Source organism: Chroicocephalus ridibundus, chromosome 1 (genome assembly GCF_963924245.1).
Source record: "Chroicocephalus ridibundus chromosome 1, bChrRid1.1, whole genome shotgun sequence".
Taxonomy (NCBI): Eukaryota; Metazoa; Chordata; class Aves; order Charadriiformes; family Laridae; genus Chroicocephalus; species Chroicocephalus ridibundus.
This window is the reverse complement of record NC_086284.1, coordinates 169,738,177-169,760,691: the sequence shown is the minus strand read 5'-3', so window position 1 is coordinate 169,760,691 and position 22,515 is coordinate 169,738,177. Positions and strand designations below refer to the sequence as shown.

Below are 22,515 nucleotides of genomic sequence, written 5' to 3'. Positions count from 1 at the left end.
CAGCCTGATTTTTTTTTGTTTTAATATTGGTGTTCAAAATAACAATGTAGCGTAGCCGTTAAAATTAGTATAGCTTTCAGATAGGATAAATACTTATTTATTTCTCAGTGGTAAAAAATTATTAAGACAGCCAAACAGTAAAAGCAGTTTGCAAACAATTAAAAAGCTGCCTAAAACCTAGACAACACAGTTCACTGCTGCAATGAGAACTATGTGATGCTTCCATACTAATGTGACTGTCACCAAGAAGAGCAACCTAAGTGAATAGGATGCAGTTACTCTGTTTATACTTGCTTTATTGTTTTTGCAGGATTTTCAGGCATGTGTACAATTAGGCATGTTGAATATTGCTATGAAATATTTTTGTACTATGTACTGTGTGATACAAAAATAGTTCCAAACCTGTTTTTGTAGTCCCTAGAATGTTTGTCATTCTAGGAGTGTAAATAGAGTGAACTTTGTGATTCTGGATGCCCGGTCACAAGAGGAAGTATTAAGGAACTGCTATTGTGTATTGTGACATATTTGATTTCAGTATCAGTATGCTTTTTCTTCATCAGCATTGCAACATGGCATAAATACATGCTTTGAGACATACATAGCTGTAATTATAGCTGAATTCGGAAATGTTTTACAGCATAAATACAAAACCTGTGTTAATTATTTGTTACTTTATTGCAGTGATGAAATTCAGAAAGAAATCGCGTTTTCTTGAGTTCTTTGTTCAAGTTTTGCACAAAATCCTGAATGAAGAGAAGTTTCAATGCGTTCTGGAATGGGCAGGCAATGTGCAAGTTTACTTGAAAAGGTAGATGTCTATTATTGTAGTAGTGAAAAACTACTACTTAGGTTCACCAGCAGAACCTGTAAATTGTACCTGGTAGAAGACTCATCTGGAACCATTTCCATGGCTCACAGTCTGCAGAAATTCCATGAACACAGAGGATTATATTCCAGATTATACACAAAATATTGTGACCTCGTTACACATGGAGACTTCTCCCTTGGCTGTGTCTGTTCAAAACTCCTGTCTACAATCATCGGTTTCCAGGATTTTCCTTTTCACAGACACCAGTTGGTAATATGGCTGTTAAATGTATTATTATGAGGCAGCGGGATAACATGGAAAAGCGTGTTGGGTTAGATCAAAAGCAAACTGATCAGGGGCTACTGTAGTGTCTAAAAAAAATTCTATACTGAAAAGGTAAGTGGAACCAAATTGTAGACACTTACCTAACAGGATCTCAAAGAAATTCAACTACAGCTTTGTTAAAAACACACACCAGCTTTTCTAAAATTTGAAAGGGAAATAATCAATGGAAAGGAAATATGTTATAGGGAACAGGTATTGCTGTTACAAAAGACCAAAAGAATTAGACATGAAGAAGTTCTATACAGAATTTCATAGTAGAATTTGGGTGATGAAGCAAAATGTTTTGTTTTACTAGGAGTTAGGAAGGTAAGATAGTTGTTACCTATAAATTCAGATTTCTATAATAAACCTTGAAGGTGAGAACTTCTAATTTTTTGAAGGGGAAGAAGGAAAGAAAAACTTGCTGAAAACTCCCAATGAAATAGGAATTGGATGTGCTCTACCTATTCCCAAAGATAACCCTTTAACTATGAAAGGAGTTTAACATGATGATGATCGTGATGATTTTAACGTTATTTGTTTGTCAGGAGGAATGACCACCTTCTCTGTAATAATGGAATTTCAACACAAGAAACAAGTTCTCCGACTCTGTCAGAAGGCATGGACAGAAACACTACAGGAGTGGTGAGGTTTCAGAAAGTGAGGTTTTTTTTAAGGCGACATGTATGTCTTTACTGGGCAGCAATACCATAAGCACAAAAATAAATTTTTAAAAGCTGTCTCATAAAAACCTGAGCTAGAGACATGCATAATTACTAAAATTGGGGATATAAACTCTAGTCCTCAGCTCACCTCTGCACTCCTAAAATCAGGAAGAAAAGTTTGCTTGGGATTTATCTGAAAGACCAACAATTGTGAGGAATTTGAGATGAGTCAGAGTAATGCATTCCAAAATCAATGAAAACTTGCCTTTCATCAGCTCCCTTTAGAAAAAGCAATATGTTAATAGGATATTAATAATATGCTAATTATTATCAATAATATGTTAATAACTAATATGGTAATGAATTATTATTAATATGTTAATAGGATATTATTAATAGGATATTAACATATTGGGTTGGGTACCAACATATTAAGAAAAGGAGATTGATTTCGGCATTTTTGCACAATATGTTGTACTTATACTTTTTTGTGAGTAACTCCTTGTGCAGATATTCTAATTGCACAATAAAGGCTTTCTGTTCAGAACTTTTTAAAAATAATTTTTTGCTTTATTGGAAGGTAAGAATAATCTTAATAGGTTTGTATTGTTTTGGAGGAAGAGTTTTCTCCCTCATAACCCTCTAGTAATGCCTTAATATTGCTAGCATTTGAGACAGATTAGGGAAAGGGTTTTCTCTCTCAGTTTTTACATTGCAAAGTTCTACTATTTATAATAATAGCAAAAGAACTATAGAGAAGAATACAGAGAAGAATAGAAAAATATTTTTTTTTTGAGATTAAAAACATTGGTATATGAAAGAAAGTATCTGGGGACCTGGCTAGCTTCTTAGTGTCAGGCATTTGACATATACCTTCCAGAGAAATTGTAAAGCTTTCTGAAATATTAAATATTTCTTTTGCTGTTTTATTTTGACAAACAGTTCCAGAATTTATTTTCTGTTTTGTTCTGTTCCTGCGTAAGCCAAACCACTGTATACCTCAAGTAATTGATAACGTAGATATAAATAAGTATTTGAAGTATATTTAAGATTTTCACAGAAGATTTTTTTAAAGAGTGTGGAGACCTCACCTTTAAAGAAACCAGAGGCATCAACTTTGAAGAAACCAAGAACAGAAGCCTTGAGTCCTATTCGAAGAAGACAGACTCTTAGACAGTATTTAATGAAACATCCAGACATAACGAAATGTCCAGAAGCACAAAGGTAAATGAAAATGTTATCAGCTTCATATAGAGAACCAAAATATTTTGACTGAAATTTAGTTTATAAGTGTGTATTTTAAAACTGTTTTTTGTCAAAGGAATGAATTTGTGCACAGTTCACTCACTTTTCTGTTTTAGTTTGGTATAGAATTGGCTTCCACTCAAGAGGACAAAATCTATCTCATTTCTGTTTCAGAGAATAACTGTTGAGGATTTTGAGGTCTTTGTATTAATAATCAAAGACTGCATTTCAGTTATGTTAGCTTGAGCGTGTTGATTCATCATAGTGGAAGAGCTATGTTAATCTGCATGCTATAATGCTTTTCAAACTGTGTTGGGGAGCTTTCCTGTTAGAAATAAAGAATATTTTTTCTTGATGTTCAGGTAGTTTCAGAGTGATTTTTCTCATCCTTTTACTAGTCTTTTTGGATTATCTGTTCTCTAGCTTTTAGAAAACTGAACCTTGACAGAAACAAATGATAATTCATTCACCTCTTCTTTTGGCAGATAATTGTATGTATTTGGTTAACTTGCTAATAACAGTACCTTCTGACCTAAAAGAATTTGTAGCATTCATTACCTGGTGCTTTGGTCACTTATGCTTCCAGCAATTAGCAAGTAGAAAACTAGAAATATCTGAATATAAGCAATGACAAAACTGATTCTGGAAATGTTTTAAATAAAGAACCTAAAAAAAAATCTTCCATACGCTGTCTTCTAAATATTTACCTAAACTGTCCATTCTTCCTTCTTGACAGAAAAAAACCCACCTTACTTAACATGATTTTCATGGCTTTCAGTGGAAGAGGGGATGTTTAACTTACCCTGGGCTTTCTCCTCTTTTAGCTAGTCTTTCGTATTTTACATAATAACATTGCTGTATAATATAACAACATTGCATATGGTATACTGTTCTGCCCACATTTTAAAGGTGGAAAACAGGTAGAAAAATAATTTAGATTAATAAGGAGACCAGTTTACAGTTTATAAAAAATGAAAATATGAGATTTGATTTGACTACAGCATTGTGTGTATCTGTGCAGAGAGAAAATGCCAGGTAATAAAGAATTGTTTGATCTGCCAGAGAAACATAAAAAACATCTAAGGCTGAAAATTAAAGCCAGGCATCCATATTTGAAATAAAATGTTTTCTTCACATTGAGGATGATTAGCTACCAAAACACAGCAATAAAACGAATGATGCAAATTTACAGAATAATAGCAGATGCTCCATCTTCGGAACAGACTGCGTGAAACACACTGGTTTTGCTATAATAATCTGTTTGGATGATTCAGGTACAAATTATTTCAAACACAGAAGTAAACTTTTTGTAAATACGAAGACAAACATCTTATGGGAGTTGGTAAAATCTAGGGTATAGTGTCTGTTAAGTGCACTTTAAGAGGGATAGCACAATTGCTTTTCTTGGCTGCAGCAAAAATCCTTTTCTTAGAAATATGTCATATTCTTCTGAGTTAATAAAAGTGTGTGGATATGCAATGGGAGACTTCTGTGTATATTTATCATGATAATATTTTCTAGAGCTTCAAGAAAACACAGTTTCATTTTTTGCGACTTCATATATTTTGGCTTAGGAAATGCAAGGAAGAGTTGCAAAAAGTAGCTCGCCACACCTTAGTAGTACTTCTGCAACCAATCGTGAGTGATTACTTAAACCGAAAGAAGTTTCATCAAATATGTCTTGAAGAGATGCCGTGGAGGTCTCAGATGAATATCTATCTGGCAGTTGCACACTACAACTTATTTAGAAAGAAACTGGAAGAGCAATATAATATTGGAATTTGTGGTTCATGGCATCTGGACAGGTATATCTTACTGCATTATCAATGATTGCTATAAGTTGTTGTGTTATTGCCATTAATGCAAACAGACTGAATTACAGTATCATCAGTCAGTTTGCCATATGAACAGTTCAGCTTCCAAATGCAAATTAATTTACTTTGTAAAAAGTTTTGTTTTCCATATTATGGCAGGTGACATCTCACTTGACTGATCAGATGAAAGTTTTGAAATGTATTATACTGTGCTATTTTTTGGTTCCTCGTAACTTTTGGCAATCATTCATTATTTCTGATTCCTAAAGATGCTGGAAAGTAATCAAACCTCACTTTTGTGAAACTGAATTTTGTGTGTGTATATCAAAATTCTTTTTAATATTATATTTGTGTTTTGGGTTTTTTTTGTGCTTTGTTCTTTTTCTTCCATTCTGCAGGTACAATATTTTGGATCCTGAAATATTCTCATTAAATAATTCTGGCACTGTAGTGGTGAGAGAAGCTGCAGAGAATAACATGAAAACACCAACTTCTTTTCTCCTTAAAAAGTCAGCAATGACCAAAAAACAAACCTGTAAGAACCTTTTAATAGATGCACAATTGGAATCAGTTTCAACTTACCTTTTTCTTTCTCTGAATTTCTATCCTGACTTCCATCATTAGTTCTCCACATCAACTTTGAAAAAACACTTATGCCAATTTGAAGACAAGATGTTTCTGGATTTTGAAAATGCCCTCTGTATTTTCTCTCTGGCATATCTATTATAAATGAAGTCATAGTCAATAATGGGGCATTTTTAATAACTCTGAGAGTTGTTTATTGTATTGATAAATATGTTACTTTTTATCAAGAGATTATTCTTTATCCTATACCTTAGTAACAAGTTTATAAAGTCTAATAAATTAGCTTTTGTTTTGCAGAAGCCACGCTACCTAGACCTATTAAGTTGATAATATTCCAGATTATTCCAAATGCAATGATAATTTTTATCAGTTTCTTTGGCTGTTAATTGGTCTGTCCTTTCCTTTAGATATCCTAGCTATAACCCTGTCTTAAAATTATAGACTGACATTTATTATTATCTTCCAAATTTTAAGTAGAATAATTTAGGTTTCTTTCTCCACTGCTTGCTCCCCAGTGTTTTCCTGTGGCAGAAGCTACCTCGGGATCAATTTTTTATCTTCTACTATTTTTACTTCAGTTCTCTGTCTTTCATGTTTGACTGTTATTGTCGTAGCTGTTTCCATTAACATCCTTTAAGGTTTCAACAGAAGCTGAAAGGCTCCTGTGTGTAGGTAGTTGTGAAATATAGAACTTTGATTACCAAAGATGTTGGTGATAACATACAAGTCAATGCAAAGTAGTCTGCCTAGCCACCGTAAGTTCAAGAAGAAATCAGAAGCCTGGTGTTTTCAACAGCACTTCAGGGAACACATTCTTGCCACAGCTGTAGAGAGCAAAATTCTCCTAACATTCCATGTAGGACTTCCTTAGGTAAGAATCAACCAGCCTCTTTGCCTTTTCCATGGAGGTATAACAAAAACTAGCAGTTGAGTTCACTGATTCTCTTTGCAACAGCTTACTTTTAGTTATACTCTTTGTCTTGATGCTTACAAGTCACTGAGAACCGAATCACTGAAAGTTGCTGAAAACTAATGAAAATCCTGTTTATTACCTCCTAGCCTTTGCAGCAGTTCTGAATGAAAGAATTTCATGAAGCGTGTAGTTTGACATAGAGTTTAGCTTGAACTTAGCTTCTGCCTGAAACCTATAGCTCAAATATCACTGTATTCCACTACCGTGAACCTTTGTGTTTCCCCTTGGAGGATATTTGGTATTGAATAAAATAATGAAGCATTTCTACACAAACCACAGAATTTGTCACAAATCTTCCCTTCTTCCTAACTTCTCCTTTTAAGAGGCCTCAGTTTCAGAAAGGTTGTTGGGAGCTTGCCACATGGTGATTTTGTCCTAAAACTTCTATGAGGGTTGTGTTCTGTCTTTGAGGCTGAAAACTACTGGGTATACATTAATATTTTGCTCAAACTATTTTTTATCCCTGCTTCTCCCAACACTTAAGTAAAAGTATCGTATATTTTAAATATCATAACCTTATAAATATGATAACCTTAACATCGGCATTTCCTAACATTTCAGTATTTAGTTGCCACAGGAAAATCCTAGCTGGCTGATAATATTTTCTTTTTTACTTTTTTGAGAACTCTAACTCATTTTTAACCAATGAACTTTTGTTTTCAGGTACAGATAAATCTTCTGAGTCCAGCATTAACCTGAGTGGAACAGATACTCCTCGAACTCAAACGACAAAGGATACAGAAATACCTGTCTCTCATTCCCCCAAAGAATGCAAGCAGTTTCTGTCACATACCATTTTATTGGAGCATTTTACAAAAATCTTTTTGCATTTAAGAAGAGCAGTGGTAAGATAAACTTTCTTACCAAACATTTTATTTATTACTAAACACTTCATTACAATACTTACTACTTTCTACGTTTAAAAAAATGCACACTTCAGAAACGTCAAAAAAAGTTCAGTGGGAAAAAGCAGTGATTTCTCATCTTCTGCAAAATGTCCAAGTACAGTGTATGAAATATGGCACACATATCACCTATTGTAATGTATGTTTCTGTCAAACATATAATAATTTATATAAATGTTTCATTTTTCATTTAGTCTTTGTAACTTTCCTTCTCATGTTTCTTAAATCTTTCTGGAAATAGTTGCAGACTTACCTTTGCCTTCACAGGTCTTTGTGAATGCCTTGGTAGTATAAACAGAAGGACCAGTGATTGAAAGGAAATGTAGAGTGACTACTCTTCCCATAAACCCCCCTAAACCCAAGTAAAAACCCATGTATATGTGGTGTGAATTAATTCTTTATTTCTTATTCTCACACCAAAAGCAACAATTAAATTAATTTATAAATTAGTGCTTCTATGAAAATTTCCAAATTAAGGTTCTATAATGCTTTATATGAATTGAAATATTGAACGATCTGTTATTAAGAATGATCCATAGACTGTAATTTTGAAAGATTACTTATACCTAAGCTTTGCAATAAAAGAATGAAACTTTAGATTCCTGTATTTCCTAAGTATAAGTCTATTTTGAATGATATACATAGGTTCTTGCTCACCGTGGTGGCCACTGGACGTTGCTTCAAAATGCTTGTCGAGAACTTTGGAACTATACTCAAGAATTACAATTGATTGCTAACCATTCACATTCCGATATGGATGCATTTCCCATTACCAGGGGTTTTCTTAGGAACACCATCTGGTTGCCATTTTATTTGGCATCAGACATGATCATTGATATGATAACTGAACTACAAGCAAGCAGGTCTCTTAAGGTAAAAATCAATTTTACTAAGACAGTATACTCTTCATTATCACATCTTGAGTAGAGATAGTTTTCTTTCTCTTTCATTGTATTCTGATGGCTCCAAGTTATACTCTGTAACAAGTTTTTAGAAGATTGCAGTATTTTCTATTCTTTATAATTTCATTTGTCCTAAAAACAAGTTTGAAAATAACAGGTAGAATAATGTTTCTTCTCTGTAGATTTTGGATCCTGAAGGAGACTTCTCCATTCCCAGTTGTATAGGAGGTATTACTGATGAGAATGGTGGTTCTAATCTCCATCCACAGTCTCCCCTGGATGACGTGAATGTGGTTGACTTGAAATGGATATGTAATCTGATTCTTAAAACAATAGAATTGCTATATCAAATGAAGAAGTGGGAAGCACTGGTACACATAGCTGTGCAATTTAACATATTTACACAGTAAGTCACACCAACTCCAATAAAAACTGAAAAGCAATATTGTATAGTTAAATATACAGTTATTTTGCTTAATTACTGTAGTTTTCTTTTTTTTTCAGTGAGAGATACACAGAACAAGTGAGTCCACTGCTGGTGTATGCTCAGAGGCAGCTGCTGGAAAGGATACAGCAATTCAGTGGCCGTGACAGCCATGAATCTCATTTCATAAAACATCTATCTGATAATGCACATAAGGTGAACCACAGATTTCTTTTTTGGGTTCTGACTCTTAATGTGAACTAAATACAGAGAAATACTTTCAATGATTAGATTAATATAGTTTTCCATAATGTACACAAATAGTAAATTATAATAAATTAATGAACAAAATTGATTGAAGTGCATGAAAAGGTTTATATAACATGATTCGAGCAACAGCAGAGGTCTGGACTTGATGACCCAGAGAACATTTCTTCCATGCATCATGCACCCATTCCATATTATGAGCCTAAATCTAATTGCATGTTAGTTCTTGGTGCCGCTCTTTTAACCTGAAACCATTTATTTGGATATTGCACAATTTTTGTGATTAATTAAAATTAAATACAAAGAAATTGCTTTGTTTCTGCATTGAAACACTGCTCCTAAAGCCAAAACTAATCAAATTGGGTTAACTCAAGCACTGGTAATACCAATAAAAAACTTGAAAACCTTGATCACTAACAAAAAACCCCTGAGCTGCTCAGCAAACTCCTCTCATTAAAAGCCATGGCTCTGCTTATTTAGTAAACTGAAATTTCCGCTTGGAAATTTTTCATGAAATTAGCTATTAAAAATTAGGATTTTTCTTTTTTTAACCTAAGGTTTATTTCTAAGAAGTTTTACTAAAGTCAGTCGCATGGTTGGTATTTTTAATATGTTTCTATGACTAATATAAACACAGGACTTGAAGGAGAGGTGTGGAATTCCAAAGTGAGATTTGGAATTACGAATGGGTATATTCTGAACATGAACATGGGGTTCAGGAGCCACTGCCTTGCCTAGAGACAGAGCGCTGCTGCCCAGGGCTTGCAGGAACCCAGCAGGCACTCCTGGCTCGCCAAGGGCAACTGAGGTGCTCACTCTTGTCTCTCTGTAAGGCTGTTTCCTTCTGACTTCTTTCTGGCCCTCCCGTTCAGAACATAGTCCTCTGTCTTAAAAAAAAAAAAGGTAGCGTGGCAAACCACCACATAGCGCTGTAATCTGAGCAATGTGGAAAAGTAATCACAGTTTTGAAAGACAACTTACAGAATAAAGACTAAAGTTAGATAACAGTAATAAGAATTGTTCAAAAAAGACAGCATCAGGTTTGAAATCTGGAGGGTATGGCTACGTTTCGCAATGCAGTGCCGTTCAGAGAGACCAGAAGTAGCTCTGAATTGGTTCTTCCACTTCTGAAGTGATGTAGCTGCATTAGCAAAATAAAATATCTGTGCTGGAATAGCCCTTTACAGAAGTCTGGAAATTTGCTCCTCTGACAGGGTTAGACTGCTTCTCTTACTTGCTTAGAGCTATTTTGTATATCCCTGTGCAGCATTACATTGTGTTTTACAGGCAGTGTGCCCTTTAGGCATGCTTACACTGACAGGTTCCTCGAAAGCATGCATTTACCCAGAGAAAGGTGGAACATTTGCTGAACACCAACAAGTTGCTCATGATTATAGCAAATACCATAATAGCTTAATTCATTAAAATCTAACACTTACATGTTATATCCAATATTTAGGTGTTGTCCCTTTTTCACCTCTTACTGACATGGATACTAGTTATGAGTCATTGGTGTCTTTGTAAGTTAGTCCTATTTTATTTTGTCATGTGACTGTGTATTTAGATATTTGACTTTAAGTACAAAATATTGATTTTTCCTGAATCTTATTCAATTATCATGAAAGAAAATTCGCTTTTTAGATGAGTTGCAGAAACTACATAGGGCAGAAATTACAGCTGCCTGTCGCCCATTCTGCTCATGAACAGATTTTTCCTGGGTGCTTTTTCTATCCTGAGATGAAAAAGGATTATACAGGTGAGAGCACATTTCAATATCATGAGTTCTCTTTTCTCCCAAACAATTTCCTTTTTTTCATACTGTATATTTTTTTTCCTCCTTATCATAGGTCTTTCACTGCCCCTATAATCTGTTTCTTTTAATATAAACTCAGCATTGCCTTCAAACTATTATTCTTGATAATTGGGATGGATAGTAATGTTGTCAAGACCTTTCCAAATATATTCAGACTGTATCTGAAAGCAGAGAAAAGCAATTGTCATCCAGATGCCAGATGACCTACAGTATGTTGAGTGAGCTTGGTGGTCTTGGTCCAGTTTTCCATCAGTATGGTTGGATATCCAGCAATATACCCAGAAGTTAATGTGAACGTGCACTGTTATTGATAGAATCAATAGAAAAAACTGAAGTGAACTACAAGGTGACAAAACACCTCTTTTACCTACAGTTGTTGTGCTTTCCAGTCAGGATTAAACTGTTATAGTCATTAATGCAAATTTGTAAAGCATAGTTCCTCGTATCACAGAGATGTCAAGGCATTGCACACAAGGCTTTGTGTTGAATTCAGATGAGAAAAGTCATTAAACAATAAATAATGCTGTATGTAAGAGTAGATAATATTATGCATTCAGTGGAGAGAGCATGACGACTCACAGGTTTGGTACATAGAAACTATGGGAATTATAGTAAATGGGATCAGCAGTTGTAGCAAAAGATGTTTCCAGACTTCAGACACCAGAATTCAGAGCAGAGAACTGAGATGATACATGCCCAGGGCAGATGTAATTCAGGGAATATAGATGTCATATGACAACAGAAATTTAGCACTGAAACAGATATAAATGCTCAGAAGTGTTCCTGGTGGTTAATAATTTTAATTCATAATCCAACAGGAAACAAAGCTGAAAATTACTTGAATTTATTTCAGTTTTGAAGTTGTGGAATTGTTTAAATTTATGTTTTGAGGGGTGGTTTACTAAAAATAATCTATTTATGTAATGCAAAATTGTTCTTCATAATTTCATTCCTTTTAGATTGCAGTCAAGCAAAAGCTCTAGTTTATGTACCTCTCGATGTGAATGATACACTGAAATGTTTTAGAGAAACTCTACAAAAATCTAAATATCACAGCAGATCATTGAGACACAGCAGAAAACTACTTTCATTATTTCTTGCGCACACACAAGGTGAGTTATTTATTTAACTGTTTCTCGCTTACTAAAGTGTATATGCAGTTAAAATAGTAAACACCAAAAGGAACAGATTTTTTTACAAATCAAGTTTTAGTTGTTATTGACAATTAGAAAAAGCACGGAATATAAAGTTATGACGTTCTGTAAGCACAAGCTCTAAGCCTGATTTTCTGTGATTTGTGTCTCATGGTTGGATGATAGATATTTTTTTTTATCTGGTTGTGTCACTTGCCTGTCTGCAGCCAAACCTCTGTCAGAGGACTGACTGGAAGATCTTCCCAAGTTTTTTTTCTCTAACAGGGCATATATTTTCATTTGGTTGCACTGACAAATGTGTTACGTCCAACGAGTTTAATTAGGAGACACACAGACAGAATCATAGCGTAGGAAACCAGATAAAAATGGGGCACACAGGAATCATATATTTGTTTGAATAATATGGTGCAGAAATATTTGTGGTGGTGGAAACAGTACAATATTTATCGGAACTGACCGTATAAATCGCTTTTCTGATCTAGAAAATGCTGGAAGAGCAATCAGCAGTCATATCTCTTCGAACAGAAGGCTGGAATTTAGTGTGGGACCTGAAATGATATTTCTACCAACACCACATGACATTTCTCAAGAAAAATTCAATTTCTCCAGTATGGTTGAGAGTAAACCAATACCACAGTCACAGCTTTCAGTCATTATCTCTTCCTATGAACAAACAATTGGTAATTTTAAAAATAAATTTCTGTGTACAGGTAACATGTAATATCATTCTGCCTATTTGTGTTCATATATATTTAATCCTGTGTTATTTTTCTCTGCCAATTATAACTGTCTGAAAGGTGGTTTCGAGAGATATACAACCTTCTTTCTGTTGATTCAGAAAATCCGCATTAGATCCTAAACAAGCCATTAGTTCGTTCATAACCTCTACAGTTATCTCATCTTATGAAAAAGCATTACTTCAGTGGTCTTATGTTGATTAATCCCAAATTAAAAATCTGCTGTAATGTTCAGCAGATTCATTTTAATTCTGTGATAGTTTTTTTTTCTAGGAAACAGACCTTTAGGAGTCTGTGCATTTGAATATGAGACGTAGTTGCTTGGCTTCCATATTACATTCTAGTATGACTTTACTCATACAGTTACAGCTTATTTGTTTTTGCTGTATGACGTAATAGGTGAAGTGTAGCAGGTCAACAGATGCCATAAGTGATTTTATTTGAAGTAAGGATCTAGAAATGACAGGGACAGTACTACTGTGCTGTATGCAGGCAATGTTGTTTAGCAGGGCCCTGGTAACCAGCTTCCCAGTTTATCTCCTGAAGACGAAGAAATTTGATAAGTCTGAGAAAATAAAAATAAAAAAGCTTAGATAAACACGTCCTTAAATACATCCTACTCTTGCTTTTAAAGTTAGTAGAAATAAGAAATTGTACATTTGAAGGTAAAATATACAAGCCTAATAAATATATTTGTGCATTGAATTACATGTGAATGCCTGTCTACTTCTCATGCAAAATTCGTTCAAGATTCAGTAACTGATTTAATGATGTGACAATATTTTTTTCTAATTGATTGAAAAACAAATAACAGGAATCCTTGAAATAAACAACCAGAGAGACCTCAAGGTTCAGGCTCTACATGAACTTGGAAATCTTCACTTTTATGCTGGAAACAAAAGGTACATAGTTATTGGATTCAAAAAGAGCATGGTTTCATTTTTTTAATTGGCATTCATATACCCTTCAACTGTCTTGTAAGTTCTTGTACTGTCCTCAAGTCCATATAACTTCTTTCATCTAACTCACTATTAGCTATATTTTGAGAGGCTTTTTTCTAGAAATTGTTTATTTTTCTTAGCTAACAAATTGCAATTAAGTAAATTAATTAAGCATCTCTATGTGGTTTTAGGAATTAATATCTATTGCTTGACAATTCAATTTTGTTATAAGTCCCAATAAGTCTGTTGACCAGGTATGGTATCTTTTTGTGTTGTAGAAAGTGTATTTCAACTTTTGACCTAACCAAAATTAGTTATAACTCAGGCAATAAAGGTAAAATGAAGTAAGTCTTATCTTCCACTTTGGAAAATGTCAGCAATATGATGGGTATGTTTTTTATGTGTTACAGAGTTGCTTTTAAATATTGGTGTCAAGCCCTTGATGAAACACTCAACATCGCTGATGCTCTTAACAACTGGCAAGAGTTAGGTTTTCCAAAAAATGCTACAGACTGCTTTGCAGTTGGAAGATCGACTGATATTAGTCAGAAGTTTCTTTCTCAGGCTGGAGTTTGGGGATGTTTACATGCAGCAGTCTTAGTGGCTAAGATAGCTCAGTAAGTATTTTATGTATTTCTTTCATATTTTAAACAAATTGCTCATCCAGGAGAGTAGGCAACTTGAAATTAATTGAAAAACACTAATGAGTTGCTATAAAAAAAGACTCATCAAAAGCAAAGGAATTTTTCCTTTCAGGAAGAAAGTTGCTCTTTTGGAGAATGTTGTTTGTTCCCTTTTCTTGAGTGCTCATCTTTGATCGTAATTGCTGCTGTATATTATATGGAGAGATCACTGAAATAAAACAAAATGATAAAAAGTCATAAGCACAAGGATTTTACAGTCATATTGATTTTCAATTGAAATATCACAGCTCCCAAGTCATTGCACATATTAAATATTAATGTATCTTGAGGGCAGATTTACTGCCTAAAGCACTCATTTTCTGGTGAATTACAACTAAATGAAATTTGAATTACTGTATTAAAGTCTACCATCAATAAATATTTCCATCCAGTACTCCTTGACTGCTGGTAAAACACTATGGATGTAATTCTGAGCTGTTCCTCAACATGTTGTACAATACAAAAATGTACAAAATATAAAATTTAGGAATATTTAAGCCGGCTCTAAATGACCTTAGAAGCATTATACCCATGAAAGGGCAGAGCTTTATCGGAGTAAACTGTCTTACTTAAGAAGCAGGGCGTATTAATAGCACTGTAAAATATCTGTAAGCCAAGGTAGCTTTGAAAGTATTAGGATGGATATTTCAGGATGAAGTGTCATTTTCACGGTAGGAATCAGCACCCAAGAAGAAAAGGAGCGAGTTTAAGTTGTTTCTAAACCACAGCTCTTTTAATTCTGATCTATGGTATGGCCTCAGGTCCAATGAGGCAAGACACAATCCCTAGCTGCTTTTAGAGGTGCTTGTGGCACCTATTTGCCATGCTGCATACTATCGCTTTACTGCTAATATGTCCATTCCAAATCCTGGCAGGGTTCTGGAGGGAGCCATCGTCTCTCAGCTTCTCCCTAAGGCAGACCTGACTTGGGGTTTTAAATATCTTTCCCTTGAGTTGGTCTTTCTAGAGCAAGTTAGGCTCAGGCTGTAAAATGCGGATTAGAGGACTCTAATTTTGTATTAAAGATTTCTAATATTGTAGATCAGAGGAGTACCCGCTACCAGGATGGTTCAAAGCTCTTATGAGGTACTGTGTGGGATTCATTTAATCTAGGCACCTATCATGTGAAAGTCCTCATGTGCTAGTTATCTTCGGCTTCCTTTATGGAAACACTTTAAGTTGTGAGTTGCTTGACCTGCTTTACCTTTCTAGTTTTGTATGAGATGAATTTTGCACTTAGATTGCCTGTTTCTCTAACTTTAAAGAGAATCTAGACAACCCCCTTTGTCTAGGTATGTCTTTGGTCAAATGCTTCTTTCTTTGCATGGCGTGGCTGAGCACCTACCTACAGAACAGGCAGCTGTTTTCCAATATGGAAAATATCTAGATTGTGTTATTATAATTATTATACTAAATAAATAAATAAAAGAGTTTGAATAATTATATCGATGGGCACATTCATATTTCTTATTATTTGTTGCACTATAGGTATATAACAACATCAAAGATGAGATTAAGAACTAAATACTGCTATTTTTCTGCTATACTTTTTAAGGTAAGAATACAATTTCAATTAGAATTCATGAAGTTGACAAATTGCTTCTAAAATTTAAATCTCAATAACCCTCTATTAAAATATTTCTCTTTTCATGTTGATTGTAAAGGAAAACTGGAGATCAGAGGTAACTGAAAATTTATGCACATTAGATTAGATGTTTTTATTCTCTGTTTTTTAACATTATTCCTATAGTATAGCCTAAAAATTATCACTTCAATAAAAGGCTAGTGTCTCGGAGAAATAATGAAATTTTCAACCAGGAGAACAGACTCTTTAGAAAAAGAAACTTTTGAATCTTTTTTAGCATTGAAAGATATTGGTTTGTAATACTAAAATCTCAGCTCTATAACAAGTTTGCCCTAAAAATAGAGGACACTCAAAATGATTCAGTTTCATTTACAAAGAAAATAAGACCATTAAAACCAAGTTTTCAAACTTTTAGCAACCAACTATAAAGGAAAAAAGGGTTCCAATTTACTTTTTAAAGGAAGTTTTAAGATACCAGTAACAAAAGCGATATAGGAAAAGGAACTGCAAGTATTCTACTAGTCATACTCCACTGGGATAAATCCTTACTTATCCCAGTGCAGCACCAGGAAGTTAGTTGGCTTCTTCCGCAACAAACCAGTGCTTTCTAACATCTTGTGCCATGGTTGTGACCTATGTGACCTGTGCTAGGCCATGTTTAAAACCTCCTTAAGTTCAGCAAAGGGAGAACAAGTGGAAGAAACAAAGGTAAAGGAGAATTTTGACTAGCTTCTAGCACTGTTACTGCTGGTGTTACAAAGCTGAACAATTTTGATTCCTCCTTTTGACAGAAATAGTAGTAAGCAGTTGTTCCAGTTGTATAATGGTAGAAATAATTGCGACTTGACTGAAGCGGGTCTGATATTAATTGGGATAGGAGCAGCTTGCAGGGTGAGTGTCTTGAAAAATATAATCAATTACTGTCACTGTACCTTGCGAAGTTCAAGCCCATAATTTGTTCCTTGATTTGGAAAGCTTTTATAGCCTTATTTAAATTCCGTCTCTGGTATAGGCTTTAGGCTTGTTAATATCTTGGATCTGAGTATGTAAATGCATATTTCTGTAGCAATCATTGCTAATTACAAGAAGATAAACACAATTGGGAAGGAATATCCAACATCAGAGACAATGTTAGCACTCCTCCCTTTTTAAAGGAGTAACATTTAAGTTGCTTCCTTAAAGTTCACATCAGTTTTAAGTTATATGATTTAAGCTGCACTAGCTGACCTAGTGAAAGGCAGAACTAGGGTGGAACTAGCGTTTAACTGTCCTTAAAGTCAGCAACTCTCCCAGAAACAATGGCTGAGATGATGGCGGGGCAAGGACTTAAGGCTATGTAAAATCAAACTAGCTTTCTTAGCTTGTGGGGAAAATAAAAAGATTTTTCTTCTGATGGAAAACATTTTCCATGAAATATTTTCAGAGTGGTACAGAAATGTTTGAACACATCCCCAGAATCATCTCAACAAATTTTCCCTAAGCATTTTCCTTGATTATGGAGATCTTTCTGTCTGCTAATCAGAGGCTTATCCTAAGAATTATCTAAGAAATCTTTGTAAGAACTCCTAGTGATTTTTTTTTTTTTTCCCAGTGCTTCCAGAGATTTATTTGGGATGCTTAGACTTGGAATCTGAGAGAAATGCCATTGGCTCTTTAGGAAGATTTTTCATTCAAGTACTGGAGAGTACTTGCTAAGGAATCTTTCATGATTATTTTTCTACACCTAGATTAGTTTTTCTCTTTTACTTATTCTATGAAATACTGTCCTTAGACTATTTACGGCCTGTTTTTCAAGTTCACGCATAAAACATTTTTTCTAAAAAGATTTTTCATGGTTTTGTCTGGAAGCAACTGGATACTTCTGTTCCATTTATGAAGTAATTTATGAGTGTCAAGGGTTGTATTTTTGTAGTGTTTCACTAGCGTCTATACATCTTTTCACAAGTATTTCATTATTGTTACTTTCAGACCCTGTTTAGAGCTTCTCTTCCACATCCGACATCTGACTGTGACTTTGCACAATATGAAACAAATATGCTTATTCCTGGTATTGACTTGTTCTCTGATCGCTACAGAGCTGATATCTCCACTGTGGTTGCAAGTCTGAATTTCCTTATGTTTGAACTACATTGTGCAAAACAAAATTTAATAGTAAGTATTATTTTTATACTCTGGAAATTAATTTTAAGTTATCAAGTCTTATTTTTTGTGTGTGGGTGTACTTATGAGGTAGCTCAGAAGCTCTAGTGAAAAATACCTCTATGGTTAGGTTCTGTGGCACTAAGATGGAGGCAAGGTATAGCTTGCTGCCTACAATTTTTAGAATATACAGGATACTTGTTTATTCAGGAAGATGACAACACATGGTCCACTCAGCTTAGGCATTGTAGAGGAAATTTCCTAATATAGAGAGTTTGAAATAGACCGTACTGAGAATTACCTTAAATGCAGTATGTCCAGAATACTTTCAATAATTTTACTTTTACATTCAGTAAATAAAAGTCTCTTCTGCCTTTCTCTTTCTCATATTCTCTTATTCCTCTGTATGGAATGGTTTTACAGCTTCCCTCTTATGTTGATCGTGTGCTTATTTCCTCCATTTTAATCCAACTTCTTTCAAAGGTGCAGCACAGGACATTGGAATAAATCGATTGAATTACTTACTAGTACTGAAAGAGGTGTAATTCTGCCTCCGTTCCTATTTGGTCCTGTATGCTATAACAGATTTTCGTGTGAGGTTATTATTGTATACCTCTATAAATCAACTCTCAGCATGACAGAAAATTCCCCAGCAGAAAAAAAAGATATTTTTCTCCTGCTTTAAGGAGTTGAATCCACTTATGGAAAGGACCTGCAAGTGGAAGAGGCAGTGCAAGGGAGGGGAAAAGATTGCATGACTGGTGGCAGGGGAGGAAGAAAAGGTTTAGGGGGTGGAGACGGAAGAGGAGGCAGCAAGATGTTACCCCTTTCCTATCAGAAAGTGATTTGTTGGATTGATTTCTTCTGAAACTTCAGAACTAAGTGTCTGTCTTACCTCCTCTCGTTGCTTCTTCCCATCCTGCTTTACTGGAGTTCACTTTGTTATTGAGCTTTGTCTACCTGCCCTCACTATGGGAGATCAAGTGAGATCAAGGAGCAGACAGTTACCTGGAAGCAGGGACACTTAATTTGACGGCTTGCTTCACATGCCCGTGCACATTTTTGATTCTTTCTGCACTTGTACTAGCAGAATATAGATCCAGGTCATAGATCATGGTCAAAGCAATTGCAGTTTCAGCAGGATAAGGGCTTCATTTCCACTGAATGCTTAATGTGTGGGAATGTTTTGGATAGTGGGCACTAAGTTGATTTGACACTTAAATCAAAACACATCAAGATTCAAGTTTTATTAAAAATAAAACTTCAAAGACTAATTTTGTTGAACTACTCCAGATATCCATTGCCAACTGTATGGGTACAATTAAAACATTTCCCTCAGGCATTTGTAATCCAAATTCAAAAGTATTAAGCTACTTTATGAAAAACGAAGAGTGCATTTGACAAGAAAGTAACAATACTGTTAGCATTTTCCAAGCTCGGGGACATTTTAAAGTGAAGGAAAATGTAAAAGCTGAACAGTAATTAAATTTTTGAAGTTCTTTCATTTTGAGTAAACAAATATATCTGTTAGGAAAGAATCTGCTTTTTCTGAAATATTTTATAATAATAAAAACAGCGTTTGTGTACTTTACTAGAACTCAGTTTTAAAATGTTTTTTGTGAGTTGCCCCTACAAAAACTTTCAATTTGAAATAAATATAAATAAATTTGTCAATAAGCCCCATCACCATCCAGTTTATTTTACGATTGGTATCATTTCACTTAGACAATTGCAGACATTGTATTTATTTTATTAAAGCTCACAGAATTCCATTGTATTTATTTTATTAAAGCTCACTGAATTCTCTTATTCTGTTACTTAAACTGAAAAAAATGATGGCATCAAAATGCAGAACAATTTTAGAAATCCCTTATATCAACATCTTTCCAGTACGTTTACTCACTAATGGTACAATAAAAAACCCCACCTTGAACACAGTGAATGATTTGGGGAAACTTCACTTTCTACATTGTGAATCACATATAAGATAGTATTATCTTATATGTGATTATCTTATCATTAGCTTGAGCCAGCTGAGGAACTTTCTAACACACTGATCCTTCACAGAGCATAAGAGAAGTAGTGGGGGTATGTGGCAGTGAAAGGAGTACTCCTATATTATCTATATATTTGTAATATATAATTGGAATGTACATTTCTATAATTATATACCCTTTATGACATTTATAACTAGATGACCTAATATTTTCCTACAGATTTTACCATTGTTCACATTATACCAGTATATTGTTTCTGAGATTTGTAAGGACCCAGCTAAATGTATTGAAGGAAGAATCTTCAAGGTAATCAAAGAAACTTTCTTTTTATCACAGCACATTGTATTTCAAATAAACTCATAATTTCTTTGTTAAATGTAGTCAATTTAATATTTCTTCATATATCACTACTATGAAAAGTAATGCTTTAAAGTTCAGCTGTTGCTTAGTGTTTCTTAGCACAACAGATTGTAGAATAGGACTACTTTCTAAATGCAATTATTATTTATATTCTCAATTTTAGTAAAATGTAGAGTTATTTATACAGTTTTACTGTTAGTGTCCTAGAGACACTGTTAATTACTTCCATCGTTTCTTTCTCTTCTTCATTTAACAAGCATTCTCCTTAAAGATATGCTCATAAGATTTTCCCTCTTAGATCCAAACTTTTTACTTGATTTTTTTCATCTTGTTCCACCGTTCTTTTAAATGTTTTCTGAAGTGCAAAACAGAAATGATTTTTGTTCACAATGTTCACTTCTGGATTTGTTATCAGTATCATAGTGGAACAGAGTTTTGTCATTTCACTAATGTTCCCTTGTTGGTTTGGTTTTGTTTTGTTTTTTAATCCCTTGGTTGGTTTTTTTTATTTGTTTTTGTTTTGGTTTGGTTTGGTTTGTTTTTTTGGGGTTTTGTGGTTTTTTTGTTTTGTTTTTTAAGGAATCTAACTTGTAGTAAGAGTTGAAGTATTATTGGTTTTAGATGTTTTCAGGAAATGCTGATATGGGTTAGGTAGAGTAGGTGAATACTATGAAACTAAGATGAGTAAAATCTATGAAACAGATTTTGATAAGCGGTTGATCTTGGACTGACACTCAAAGCTCTAGCCAGATGAATTAAGTTCTTTTCATTTGTCAGGAGCAAGTTTTTGAAGAATATGTTTGTGGGTTTGGGTTTTTTTATTCATTTTTGCTTTTAAATGTGAAAGACCTGTCTTTGAGATTTCACTTATTTAGTAAAATTGTAAAAGATTTCTTTCCATTGAAGAACATTCTCCACCAATGTACTATTCCAGTAGCCAAATCTACTTGAAAATTACCCTTGTATAAATTTTATTTTGAGCAAAAAGAATAACTGAAAATTATTTAAATCAAAGTCTCTGTTATTTTTTAACAGATTAAAGTACTTACAGATATAGGATTTTTTATGGAGGCCTTCCATGAACTGTCTTTGCTTAATTGTGGAGAGAGAATTCCATGGAAAATACCTGCAGGATACAGAAAAACTGAACAAAAGAAGGTAAACACCAGTAAAGTATAACATCAAAATATAACACTCAGTGCTCTTCATCAAACTGCACATACTCCATGTCTGCACCTGGGCAGGGTGGGGGAAGCCTGGAACATGCTGGGCTGAGAAAATCTCTTTGATTTTCTCCATATCTAAAGCCAAGTAAGGATCTTACCTTGATCACTAATGTGCTACAAGGTTATGAAGCTGTTAACAATTGATCTGGGCTTCTTTGTCCTACCTGTGAGCACACCTGTGCAGGAAGATACAATCCAGAGCTACTGGGCAAGCCTCCCCCATAACAATTATGTAGCCTTTCTTTGTTTTCCAAGCACATAAAAAATAATCTAATGAGTTATTCCTGGACAGATGTAATCAAGGTTTCCCTTATCTAAGCAGTGCTTTTGAGTAGGTGTCACCCCATGACAAAGTATGTGTGCCAGCACTAGGGAGCTGGACTGAATGTGTGATAGAAGACTAGTGGGACAAGTAGGGATACCCCTTTTGTCAGCAGCCTGGATTTAACTTGTTCGTACAGCTACATTCTATGCATGCAACAGGTTGATATTTCTAATCTGGTGATAATTACAGGCTGGTGCTGAAAGGTGAATTCCTAACCCACCTCCATAACTTCACATTTGGTTCCCTTACCCTGTGTTGTAGACAGTGAAGCTGGCACTGCAGAGCAAATTGAGTTTAATGAGCTGATTTCAAGGGAAGTTTCCCACCTCCCCAAACCCTGAGAGGGAGTTTCCAGCCGACCCACGGCCTGACTGTCCTTACCCTGCAGCCTCACAATGGCTATAACCAGCACAGAGCAGCAGTATCATTTTTGGCAATAGCCAAATAATCAATGCCTGAGCTATATAATAAGGGAATAATCGCAATTACATTTATGATAGGATGTCAAATGTTTACATTTAAAAAAATAGAAATATGGACAAGCACTGCTCCTAGAACAACCTGGAGTGGTACTACCTCTTAAATGAAACATGAACTTAATAAAAAGTAAAAAGTTTATCAAAAAAGGTGACCTTTTCAATTT

At 34.5% G+C, this 22,515-nt stretch overlaps 1 protein-coding gene across 1 annotated transcript in view; it reads left to right on the top strand.

Moving 5' to 3' along the window:
* The window catches only part of CFAP54 (cilia and flagella associated protein 54), a 112,578-nt gene that overhangs the window by 53,044 nt on the left and 37,019 nt on the right, over positions 1-22,515 (top strand). The window contains exons 31-48 of the mRNA XM_063322755.1: positions 682-808; positions 1,681-1,792; positions 2,873-3,021; positions 4,617-4,847; positions 5,255-5,391; positions 7,078-7,259; positions 7,965-8,192; positions 8,404-8,627; positions 8,726-8,861; positions 10,554-10,668; positions 11,685-11,837; positions 12,362-12,559; positions 13,431-13,518; positions 13,968-14,174; positions 15,729-15,795; positions 17,794-17,976; positions 20,181-20,267; positions 21,357-21,479. Coding sequence (XP_063178825.1) covers positions 682-808; positions 1,681-1,792; positions 2,873-3,021; positions 4,617-4,847; positions 5,255-5,391; positions 7,078-7,259; positions 7,965-8,192; positions 8,404-8,627; positions 8,726-8,861; positions 10,554-10,668; positions 11,685-11,837; positions 12,362-12,559; positions 13,431-13,518; positions 13,968-14,174; positions 15,729-15,795; positions 17,794-17,976; positions 20,181-20,267; positions 21,357-21,479 — 2,747 coding nt within the window. The remainder of the gene's footprint in view (positions 1-681; positions 809-1,680; positions 1,793-2,872; positions 3,022-4,616; positions 4,848-5,254; positions 5,392-7,077; positions 7,260-7,964; positions 8,193-8,403; positions 8,628-8,725; positions 8,862-10,553; positions 10,669-11,684; positions 11,838-12,361; positions 12,560-13,430; positions 13,519-13,967; positions 14,175-15,728; positions 15,796-17,793; positions 17,977-20,180; positions 20,268-21,356; positions 21,480-22,515) is intronic.